The sequence below is a fragment of the Thamnophis sirtalis genome, unplaced genomic scaffold (genome assembly GCF_051295495.1).
Source record: "Thamnophis sirtalis isolate CommonGarterSnake01/CBP01778 unplaced genomic scaffold, rThaSir2_p1.2 scaffold_3, whole genome shotgun sequence".
Taxonomy (NCBI): domain Eukaryota; kingdom Metazoa; phylum Chordata; class Lepidosauria; order Squamata; family Natricidae; genus Thamnophis; species Thamnophis sirtalis.
This window is the reverse complement of record NW_028261383.1, coordinates 37131014-37143021: the sequence shown is the minus strand read 5'-3', so window position 1 is coordinate 37143021 and position 12008 is coordinate 37131014. Positions and strand designations below refer to the sequence as shown.

The 12008-nt window shown below is 43.9% G+C and overlaps 1 protein-coding gene across 2 annotated transcripts in view; it reads right to left on the bottom strand.

Moving 5' to 3' along the window:
• Window positions 1-3362: 3362 nt before the first annotated feature.
• LOC106554258 (laminin subunit beta-1) overlaps window positions 3363-12008 on the bottom strand; it is a 106021-nt gene continuing 97375 nt past the window's right edge. For both annotated transcript variants that reach the window (XM_087708709.1, XM_087708710.1), the window contains exons 34-35: window positions 8287-8434; window positions 3363-6281 (exon numbers count right to left, since the gene is read on the bottom strand). In XM_087708709.1, coding sequence (XP_087564835.1) covers window positions 6148-6281; window positions 8287-8434 — 282 coding nt within the window. In that variant the 3' untranslated portion in view covers window positions 3363-6147. The remainder of the gene's footprint in view (window positions 6282-8286; window positions 8435-12008) is intronic.

Here is a 12008-nt window from a genome sequence, read left to right as displayed (position 1 = left end):
AGAAAATACGACTTCAGCAACAGAGTGATCTATGCCTGGAATGCACCACCTGACTCTGTTGTTACATCCTCAAACCCCCATAACTTTAACCTTAAACTGTCTACTGTTGACCTCTCTCCATTCCTAAGAGGTAAGTAGGGGCGGTGCATAAGCATATCGGCATGCCTAACGTCCCTATCCTACTGTCCCCATTTATTTGTACCTATTTCCTGTGTTCTTATTCCTGTTTATTCTTATTCCTGTTATCTTGTACATGAGTGACAAACTAAATAAATAAATAAATCTCACTCACAGGCTAGTATGCGTTGAGAATAAAATCATGGTTTCCTGTCACAAAAGGACATGTTTGTGTCATGCATGGCTGCAAATGTGGGGAAAATAATTTTTCTTTTCCATCAAGTCCACGCATTATGCTCTGATTCTCTAGACAGCATGCCTGTAAGTTTTCCAAAGACTATGTAACTCCGAATCGGAAATGTCTAAGAATTAAAATCATTTTTTTTTCTACAGGAAAAATAACACTCAGGAAGCGGGAGGGACGGGCTGATTTCCCTTTTTTTTTTCTAAGCTGACCTCCTCGGATGTTCTCAGAAATGTAACTCTCCATTTCTGAATTTCACCTCCAGACTCTGCAAGGGAAGAGCAAGGTGCAGGGAGAGGACCTGCTCCAGTTGTTAGAGATAAAGCACAACAAAACTCTTCCACAACTAGGTTGTTATGTTGCCCTGGCATTTCAAAAAGAGAAGGGATTGTCTGCATTCCAGTTTGTCAGTTTAGTTCCACTTCCTACGGCTCCAAACTCAAAAATTCAGTCTCTACAGCTGTTCCATAGGTGTATAATCTGGTTTTAAATGATCTTCCACACATAGACGGCTGGCTAGTATATAATCTGTACTAGTTGACTTGCCAGTGGCATGTCTGCCTATTCCTTAATACGGTACCCATTTTTCTGCCTCCTCCGTGCAGTGGGTGGACAGACTCCCATCCCTGCTAAGGAGAGAGCGAGAGCAGGCTCCAGCTTTTCTCATGCACAAAGTGGGCTGGCCTTCCAGACGGACTGGAATGTGCTTTTCCTAGCTTGCTGCTTTTCATGCAGAGAGCTGAGTGGAGTTCTGAATTCTCTAAAGCAAGTTAGGCGTGTCTCCCCCTCCTTTTTACGTGAAGTGTCCCCCCGTCCTCCCGCTTTTGAGAGATCTTTATACTGGCAACCGAAGATTCCAGAAAAGGACCTTCTCCTTGGAGGGTACAAAATGAAAAACATCTATTAAGTTCCGCCGGTGCTGGTTGTTAACTGCTGTGATGCTGTACGATGGGAAGGGACAGCACAACAAAGTTTCTCCACCCAAAGCCAAGGGCTATTTGTCAAAACATGCACTGCGCATCCAATGGACCCAACAGTCTGGACTGGTCCGATCCTGCCTGCTTCAATCAGCTGATTCATTCTAAAAGGGCAAATCTTATTTCCAGCCATAGAATGTATCTTGTTTCTAGTGTCGATCTAGGAATAAGCCTTTAGGCATTGCTTCGGGAGACATACTGTAGATACTTCCCTTCATCTGCCAAGCTCTGTGAATTTCGGCAAGTCGTTTCCAGATACAGCTATGTGTTGTGAGGAAAACAAATTCAGGGTTACCTGATACAAAGGCTGTTTATCTATTTTGTGAACTAGGAACATTTAGAATCTTGGCCAGTATTTCTTAGCTGGAAAATAAGAACTAATTCCTTTCGATCAATTGATCAATCATCTCTCTCTCTCTCTCTCTCTCTCTCTCTCTCTGTGTGTGTGTGTGTGTGTGTGTGTCTGTCTGTCTGTCTCTCTCTGTCTCTCTCTCTCTCTGTGTGTGTGTGTGTCTGTCTGTCTCTCTGTGTGTCTGTCTGTCTGTCTCTTTCCCTCTCCCTCTCTCTCCCCCCTTTGCCTCTCTCTCTCTCTCTCGCTCTGTTTCTGTCTGTCTGCCTCTCTCTGTCTCTGTTTCTCTCTCTCTGTGTGTGTCTGTCTGTCTCTGTGTGTTTGTGTGTGTGTGTCTGTCTGTCTCTGTCTGTGTCTGTCTTTCTCTCTGTCTCTCTCCCTCTCTCTCCCCCTTTGCCTCTCTCTCTCTCTCACTCTCTCTCTCTCTCGCTCTGTTTCCCTCCCTCTGTCTCTCTCTAATAATTAATAATAATATAGTGACAGACTGAAGCAACAACATACTGGATATATCCCTATGATGTAGTTATTGCTGTAGGTATTTTTTATTATAAAAACACATTTTTATTGATAAAATTTAGCGAAGTATGAGCACAGATGAATGAGCATGAAAAATCAAATCATTGCCATGCAGGTTAGGTGACAGATTTCATTTGCCTCAAATTTATCCAACCTGTTGAGAAACAGATGAAAAAGTATCACTGTATCCTAATTGGGTGTGTGTGTGTGTGTTAGACTTTTGTATGGCATTGAAGACTTCTTATAACACATCTCTTTTTCCTTTCTAGCTTATAAGTCAACAATGGGAGAAACTACCACAAAAACACATTGTTTTTTCTTTCTCTTACAGGTAGTCCTTGATTTACAACCATTCGTTTAGCAACCATTCAAAATTACAACAGCCACTGAAAAAAAGCGACTTGCAACCGATCCTCATATTTACTGTATAACCCAACAAGCATTCCCACAGTCCTATCTGTGATCTGAATTTGGGTGCTTGGCAACCGGCATGCATTTACAATGATGGCAACATCCCAGGAACATGTGATTATCATTTGCGATCTTCCCAGATGACTTCTGAGCAGCAAAATTAGTGGGGGAAGCTGGATTCATTTCTCGGGGGCAAAAAAGGTTGTAAAATCACTTCGATACTGCCTTGCTTAGTAATGGAAATTCTGACTCCCATTGTGGTCGTAAGTCAAGGACTACCCTGCCTCTATCTGGAAATAAGTGAAGCACTGTTTGTTCTTTTTATTTACAGACCATGTTTAGCTTCTGCTATTAATCCCTCCTCTGAATACTGTGGGAGTGATAAAGGCAGAGAGATTTAATATTGGTGTGAAAAAGACATAGAGTGTGTTTGCTTTTTGTCTGATACCCAGCTATTCATTTATCCCAGCACATTTTCTCCCCATGTTGGCTGAGAATAATGGAGGTTCGAGTCCAATATATTTGGAAAACACTAGGATAGGGAAGTCTTCATTAAAAGTCTAGGGCAGGAAACATTGCCTCAGCAAAGAAAAGGGGATTCCCAAAGATCTTTCCATCGCAAGTAGATAAGGTAAAGCCGAAATATATCTAGCTGCAGTTTCAGAATTCAAGGTTCACAGGAATTCCTTGAAACATAAATAAGATTAGTGTATCAGGAGGCACAGATATATACATATACACCAGAAAATCAGAAAGGTCAAAGGCTTTATTACTACAAGGAAAGAACATTTTAAAATTCTACTTTTTTAGAGGTCATTTTCCATCCTGCGGCTGAATTAGAGATGGCCCATTGGGCCAATAAAACAGGGAAGAATTCAGAACACAGACGTCTAGTTCCATTAAGTTAGGAAAACCCGTAGGAGTAGGGAGGTATTTTTAAAAATCTCCAGATAATTACATCTGTAACAGAAAAACATTAAATGGAGGAGGGTATACTATATTGGGTTAAATATCTACCTAAAACACAGCCTTCTCTAGGCAAATAGGTTAAAAGAAAATGGCTGAGGGAATCAAGTGGAATGATGGATGGAAGTGAAAAGAAAGAAAAAGCAAAGACCTCATGAAATCTAGATTGCCTTCAATGCAGGGGTCAAATTCAGCAGGTTCTGACAGGTTCTGGAGAACCGGTAGCAGAAATTTTGAGTAGTTCGGAGAGCTGGCAAATACCACTGCTGGCTGGCCCCAGAGTGGGATGGGAATGGAGATTTTGCAATACTATTAAGGTTACAAGGGGTATGAATTTATTTCAATCTTTTTTTATTCTTCCCAGCCCAACAGAATGTTGGAAAGAAATTATGTAAAGGGATTTAGGATTATGCCTGCCTATTAGTTGGTTTGGGTGTCTTTCTATCAGCAAAACTGATGCAAATTGGATATTTAAGGGTGTGTGTGTGTGTGCAGGGTGAGAAATCAAGAAAAGAAAAATGGACTTAGAAAATGGGTTAGATGTGATGGAAAATAATAAAGTTCAGAAACATGCATTAGGGGACTGGAGGCTAGAATATATAAAGAATAGTTGCTGGAGTTGGTATGGCATGATAGCAGTGTTTCAATATCTAAGGGAGAGGGTGTCAACCTATTCGTCAAAGCACCTGAAGGCAGGACAGGAAGCCATGGATGGAAACTAATCAAGGAGAGAAGCAACCTAAAACTAAGGAGACATTTCCTGACAGAGCAATTAATAGTGAACGACTTGCCTCCAGAAGTTGTGAATGCTCCAACGCTGGCAGTTTTTAAGATGAGATTGGACAAACATTTGTCTGAAATGATATAGGGTTTCCTGCCTGAGCAGGGGGTTGGACTAGAAGACCTCCAAGGTCCCTTCCAACTCTGTTATTCTGTTATCCCTATAAGATAACAGCTGCTCTATTCTTAAGCCTCCAGTTATCCTGGTCAGGTGACCCAGAATAGACCCAGAATAAGGCTTGGAAAGAATTCTAGAAGCCATATGAGCATCACTTGTTTGTTTTTTTTAATTAATGTATGCTGATGGCTACAATTGGTAACCCAAAATAATCATGACTGACAATAATTCACTATTGGAAGTTCCTCATCTGGAGTGGGATATAGGAGACCTTCAGTAAGTATTCATAAGAGGTGAATATTGTGTCATGGCCTGCAGTCTTCCCCAAACTAGCGGTGTTGGACTTAAAATCATACAATAGCAAGTTGAAAATGATCATGGAGATCTTTTAGTCCAAGCCTGACTCCAGCAGGGCTTTCACTGCTTAACAGTTGTCACAGTCAGGAAAATTATTCTAATTTTGAGTTTGCATCTGTGTTGCTGTAACCAACACCTAGTTGCTAATTGATGGCTATGGGAATTGAGGGAACCAGGATAGTAAAATCTCTTAGAAAATTATTGTTTATTGAATATATGTGCATTACTTTCTTTAAAAAAAATAAGGACACCAATAATTAAAAAGATGTCGGGAAAGATCAGTAATCTGGAATGGCAGTAAGTGAAATACAGCTTTTATGGCATTCACATCGGCAGCCTGGATGATACAGAAATTATGGTTGTTTCCAAACCATAATGAAAATAGCATAGTGAATGATAAGAAGAGGGTGTTGAAAAATGAAGTATTTCCATGACTAGGATAACAATTTGGGGCCTTCAAATCATGGTTGACTGGTGGCAACTGCCTGGATAACTCCCTGCTGTTTTCTCGGCAAGATTGAAGAAGCGGTTTGCTCCTAACTCTTTTCTAGGGCAGAGAGTGAGTGATTGGCCCAAGGTCACCTAAGTGGTTCATGCCTTAAGCAAGACTAAAACTTATAATCTTCTGGTTTCTAGTCTAGTGCATTAACCTCTGCACCAGGGGTCGGCAACCAGCAGCTTTGGAGCCGCATGTGGCTCTTTCATCCCTCTGCTGCGGCTTCCTGTAACTGGTTGGCTCTACAATTGATAGGGCTTTCAGTTAGGACAGGTAGAGGAAAAAGGACACAGTGCTAGGAGGAGACTCTGTGGTGGGGAAACAGGCTTCTGGTCAGCAGAGGAAAAAGGATGCCGCGCTAGGAGGAGACTCTATGGTTGGAGAACTGAACTTCCGGTTGGCTCCAGAATTGAACAGGGAGCGTCCGGTTAGGACCTTTGTGGCTCTTGCCGACCCCTGCACTACACCAAACTGGTTCCCATTCTACGTCTACAGGAGAAATATTCTATCTCTCCAGCTGATACCTTCAGAAACTGGCCTATGTTCCAGGATCCTGGGTCAAAACATAGACTAGACATATTGTTTCTATAAAACATTCACAGTAGATTCATCCTATTAACACCTGATCCCAGGTAAATTTAAGTGCTACAATCAGTTGAGGATGAAATGATCTGGGTTACATTAAGATTCTGGATTTACTGCCAACGTCTTGTCTCTAAGAGCCAGTTATTGACATCAGTAGAAAGCACCATACCATAGTTGTGTCCGGAGCTGGCAGGAAGCCAACCCAAAGGGCTGTCCACAGAAACCTTGACCTTAGCAGGTAGCATAGGCAGTGGCTTTGTCTTGGATATATTGCAGTAATCCCAGTGCAGTTTTCTCCAACTCTTGCAGTTTTGTGGTTTTGCTGGTCATTTCTTTCTCATTGTCCTCAAAGCGCTTCTCCAATTCTGAAAGAATAGACAGATTTCTTTTTTAAAAAATTGAGACATTGCAGTCTATGGAACACTTTCTTTACTCTGGTGCTTTCCAGAATTATACTTCTGCAACATCCAGAATTTCTATCCAGCTTGGCAAAGATGCAACTTTGGTTACACTAAGATGCAGACCAGGAATTCCATCGCATCTAAAGGCCCCAGATTGGGAAATGTTGTCCTGAAATAGCAAGGTTTTTCCCCCCCCTTTTAAGAAGGGGAGTGTGGATGTATGAATCAAAATGCCAAGCAGTTCAATTATGAACCAAGAAATGATGGATTCTGATCATACTGCTACTTCAAAACTCAGAACTTTGGTGATAATAATGGCCCTGAACTTTTTTTTTTTTACAAAACCTGCCTTGATTTGAATAGCTGCACTATTATTAATTTAAATATCCCCGCATCTGCTAAAATAACCTGCAAACTGTATTCCATGTCAGAGTTCCCTTGAATTCCTAGCTTCTTTGCATTTTGAGTATTTCCTAAAAGCCGCAAGACAATTTTCATTGTGCAACTTATTGTGTTACGTTCGCATGGCATGCTTAACGAGGTTCCCTAACTCCCTAAACAATCAGGATATTTATGATCATCTGTTATTGTTCAGTGGGTTGTTTAGCCTGGGGTAGTGGCACACTGGACTATGTAGTCTCAAAGGTGCTTTTTTCTTCAAAAGGCAACTGGAGTGTTGTTTTTTTCCCTTGTGGAAGAAGAAGAAAACATTTTGCTTCTCATCCAAGAAGCTTCATCACTTCTGAAGACTGGGGGGGTGGGGGGGTAGCAGTGGTGGGTTACGGATGGTACTCCTTGGTACAGGCGTACCGATACCTGCTGGGAGCACCAGGTACCATTCTAGTACAGTGCTCCAGAGGGCCCACCCACCCGCCCGCCGTCCTTACCTGTATTTGACCCAACCGGGCCATTTGCACATGCCCATGGAGCGTACGGCACCTGCGCGATGCTCCGCTGCACAGCTGGAGCATCGCGGGTGGTGGGTGCGCATACGCGTGCACATGGTGGATGCCCAGCCCTGTCGCAGCATACCGGTTGCGACGGGATCCGGAACCCCCCACTGGGGGATAGGATAGGTATTGACAGTTGAGATTGGATGGGGTGGTGGTGGAAAGATTCTGATAGGATGCAGGGGGGTGGGGTGGGGAATGGAAAGATTGTATTTCTTTGCAGTCATCTGGTCATTAGCATTCTCTCTGAGACCTCCTGAGGCCACTTGGGGGTTTATCTTTGTCTTCAGGGTCACCTGAATCAGGATGCAATTGTTTGTGGAATCTTCTTGGAACAGCCACAAGGGTTGCATTGTAAACTAGAAATAGGTGGTATCTTACTCTTCCCCCTCTGTTGAAGGAGGGGTGTTCATAGATGGATTACAGGTAATCCTTGATTTACAAGAGTTCATTTAGTGACTGTTTGGAGTTACAACAACACTGGAAAAAAGTGACTTAGGGCTGTTTTTCACACTTGAGACGATTGTAGCATCCCCATGGTCATGGTGATTTATATTCGGATGCTTGACAACTGACTCACATTTATGACGGTTGAAGTGTCCCTGGGTCAGATGATCCCCTTTTGTGACTTTCTGACAAGCAAAATCAATGGGGAAACCAGATTCACTTAACAACCATGTTATTCACTTAACAGCTGCAGGGATTCACTTAACGCATGTGGCAAGAAAAGTTGTAAAAAGGGAGGGGACTCACTTAACAAATTTCTCATTTAGCAACATAAATTTTGGGCTCAATGGTGGTCATAAGTTGAGGACTACCTGTGTTTACCTCTCTTTCAAACCAATGGCCCTCTCTATCCAGAATGTGGACTTTGTGCTGGACAATGTAGCTCTGTTCCCATACCACCTGTCAGTAAATATCCATCATCACCACCAATGTTTATTTTTTGAATATATTTGCATAATCAGAGAAGGTACACGAGGTTGGGATTTAGCCAAACTCTCCTCTTGCATTCTCACCTTCCAGCTTTCTTTTGCTGCTGTTGGCCTTATCGAGGAGGTTCTGGGCTTCCTCCTTAAGATTTTTCAGCCTGAGCAGGACGTCCTTGGGCTGTTTTCCCAATTCGTCCTGCAGCTTCTGGTAGTTCTGCTTCACCTCGTCTACCTCCTGGACACAAAGGGAAAAACATCATCACAAAGCAAATGGGTAGAAGTTGGCAATCAATCTGTCAGGCCTGGAAGCCATTATTTGTCTTGGGCCCTCAGGCCTGCCACAATTATTGCTGTTGGAAACTGGGAAGGGGGATTATATGGAGTGGGGTAGATATAGTCAAAATAACATTCCTTTCTCAGAGAGTCAAGGTCACCTTACCCTGCACCTTGAGTGGCGTGACTGGAAGCCATCTCCAATTTTGGATGGTACCTGATTGGACCATGTGATGGACATGTGGGTACTGGGCAGGGGCTTGGACTTTCATTTGGGTAGGGGAAACCTGGAAGCTTTCAGATTTGGGTTTTCCCTGATGTGCCAATATGACATCTCTAATAAAATGGAGCTTTGAGGAATCTGAAGCCTTGGAGTCTTCTTTCGTTGGGGGTCTTATTTATTTATTTATAAAATTTCGGGATATCCCAATCCCGAAGGACTCCAGGTGGCTTACAAAAAAAGAGAAAAAAAAGACACATAACGAACACATAACGAAAAGAAAAGAAAAAACGGTTTAAAATAGCAACACCTCATACATTCATTCTAATCGGGGCTGGACCTCAACAGTGAGGTCAACAGCCCCAGGCCTGCCAGAACAGCCAAGTTTTTACAGCTTTCCAGAAGGCCATGAGAGTGGGCATGGTCCGGATCTCTGGGGGTAGCTGATTCCAAAGAGTCGGAGCAGCCACAGAGAAGGCTCTCCTCCAGGGCCCCACCAGCCGACACTGTCTGGCTGACGGCATCTGAAGGAGGCCCAATCTGTGGGATCTTACTGGCCGCTGGGAGGTTTGTGGCAGTAGGCGGTCTCGAAGGTACGCTGACCCTAAGTCATGTAGGGCTTTAAAGGTAATAACCAACACCTTGAATTGCGTCCGGAGAAAAATTGGTAGCCAGTGCAGCTCGCGGAGGACAGGTGTCACGTGGGTGTACCTCGGTGCACCCAATATCGCTCGCGCGGCCGCATTCTGGACTAACTGCAGTCTCCGAACGCTTTTCAAGGGTAGCCCCATGTAGAGCGTGTTGCAATAATCCAGCCTTGAGGTGACAAGGAAGCCTGACAAGGAACCCTGACACAATCCCTGAGTAAATATATGTGAAGAATGGTGAGGCGGTTGCCTTTGAGCCAACCGCTAGTCTATTTCCAGCAAACCAAGCAGACGAAGAAATTAGGTCCCAGAAATTAAGAACAGTATCTAGGTTTCCATGCCACCTTCAGAACCGTTAGTGGACTTTGCAAGCCATTTACAAACTTCAAGACAGATCAAATGAAACCGTGGCCTCTCTCACAATTTATCCAAGTCAGCAGCTGTTCTGCATTTTTCTCTTGATCACAGCTTGTCATTTGCCATGTTTCTATTCTGCCTGCAGGCCTTAATTTTGGCACTTGGGGTATTTTGTAGCAGTGACCAATATTTCTCCTGCAGTCCTACTGATCTCCATTTCCCAGATATTCTAATAAACAGATGTAAAGCATACAAACAGTGTGTAACATCTGGCAGAATTAAAATATACACGCACGGAGATTAATTGAATTGTGAGCTCGTGCTTCTGTTCCCTAAACTGATACAAACAGGCCTTGGTAATCCTTATCATGTGCCACAAATTCATGATGTTGTTGCCTTTTGGGTTGTTTTTCAGAGGCAGATTTAGCTATTTTCTCATCAGGGACTGATTAGCATTTTCATAGCTGTTCTTCAAAACTGAGAATAAGATTCATGAGAGAGAAAATGGGCACACCTCCCTGTAGCTTCTTTAAGCCCTGCAGGCACCCTCCATTCCTAACCATAGTGATGCCCAAATAATGTTTGTGCTGTGATATCACGATGTGAATGCTGCCACACGGCTGAGTGATGACAATGCACAACAGTAGGTAAGGGGTAAGAGCTGCACTGTGAGGTTGTGACAACAATACGGTAGTCCTCGACTTACAACAGTTTGCCTGGTGACTATTCAAAATTACAATGGGACTGAAAAAAAGGGACATGACCCATGTTTCATACTTATGACCGTTGCAGGTCACGTGATTTACATTCGGATGCTGGACAACTGACTCACATTGATGACAGTTGCAGTGGGATCCCCTTTTTGCAGCCTCACGCAATATACACTTTGGGCTCAATTGTGGTTGTAGGCTGAGGACTTCCCTTCCATCACTTACCCGCCTGCCCACACAGACATTTAGACTGGGCAAGGAAGAAGAAGGCAGGAGAATAAAGGGAAAAATAACCACGAGACCAGCTCCCCTGGGGAAGCGTTTCTGGGAACGGAGTAGCTGGGGTGGACTTTTGGCAAAAGAGAAAAAAAACTTTGAAATCTGACAAGTACAGATAGTCCTCAACTTACAACAATTCATTTAGTGACTTTTCAAAGTTACAACGGCACTAAAAAAAAAGTGACTTATGAATGTTTTTCACAGTTACAACCGTTGCAGCATCCCTATGATCACATGATTAAAATTCAGACACTTGGCAACTGATTCGTATTTAGGATGGTTGCAGTGGCCGTGATGACAAACCGATGGCACAGGTGCCAGAGGTGGCACATGGAGCCATTTCTTAGGGCATGCGAGGCATTGCCCTAAAATCAGCCAACTGATTTCGGCTTTTGTTTTTGTCTGTTTTTCACCCTCGGGAGGCTTCCCAGCGCGCAAACCGGAAGTTTGGGAAGGGACTTCCGGGTTGCCCGTAAGGACATTTTTCTCCCTTTCTAGGCTTTAGGGAAGCCTCCTAAAGCCTCTGGAGGGAGAAAAACAACCCAAAACGCAAACCGGATGTCAGAAAATTGGCTGTTTGCGGCCTCCTCAGGCTCCTAGAAAGCCTCTAGAGCCTGGGGAGCAGTGGTGGGTTTCAAATTTTTTTTAGAACCTCTTCTGTAGGTGTGGCCTGCTTTGTGGGAGTGGCTTGCCGGCCATGTGACCGAGTGGGAGTGGCTTGCCAGCCATGTGACTGAGTGGGAGTGGCTTGGCAGTCATGTGACTGGGTGGGAGTGGCTTGGCAGTCATGTGACTGGGTGGGCATGGCCAACTTGTAACATGTGGTGAAACTCACTTAACAATTCTCTTGCTTAGCAACCAAAATGTTGGCTCAGAAACACTGGCATTTGAAGCGTGCAAGTCTCAAAGCTGTCAAGTTACAAGACCCTTGCACCCCTAACCCTTTAGAAAAAAAAACCCAGGGGTGTTCAAACTTGACAGCTTTAAGACTTTAAGGTTTAGATAGGACTCTCAGAGGTGGGCGAGGCGATTGGTGAGCCAGCCAATCAGTGAGCGGCGGGAGGGGAAGCGTGGTGCAGACGGGCAGGGGGAGGGAACTGGAACCGGTTCTAAATGGCACGGTATATTTGTGGAACCTCTTCTATAGAAGAGGTTAGAACTGGCAGGAACCCCCCCTGCTGGGGAGGGTGAAAACTGCACATGCATGTGCGGGGTGGGGGGCATGTCTGCACATAACCCTGTGCAGAAAGACAACAAAGGAGGGAGAAATATAGGAAATCCCAAAGAGGAGATGAAGGCAGAGGCCGTTACCAAGAAGAAGAT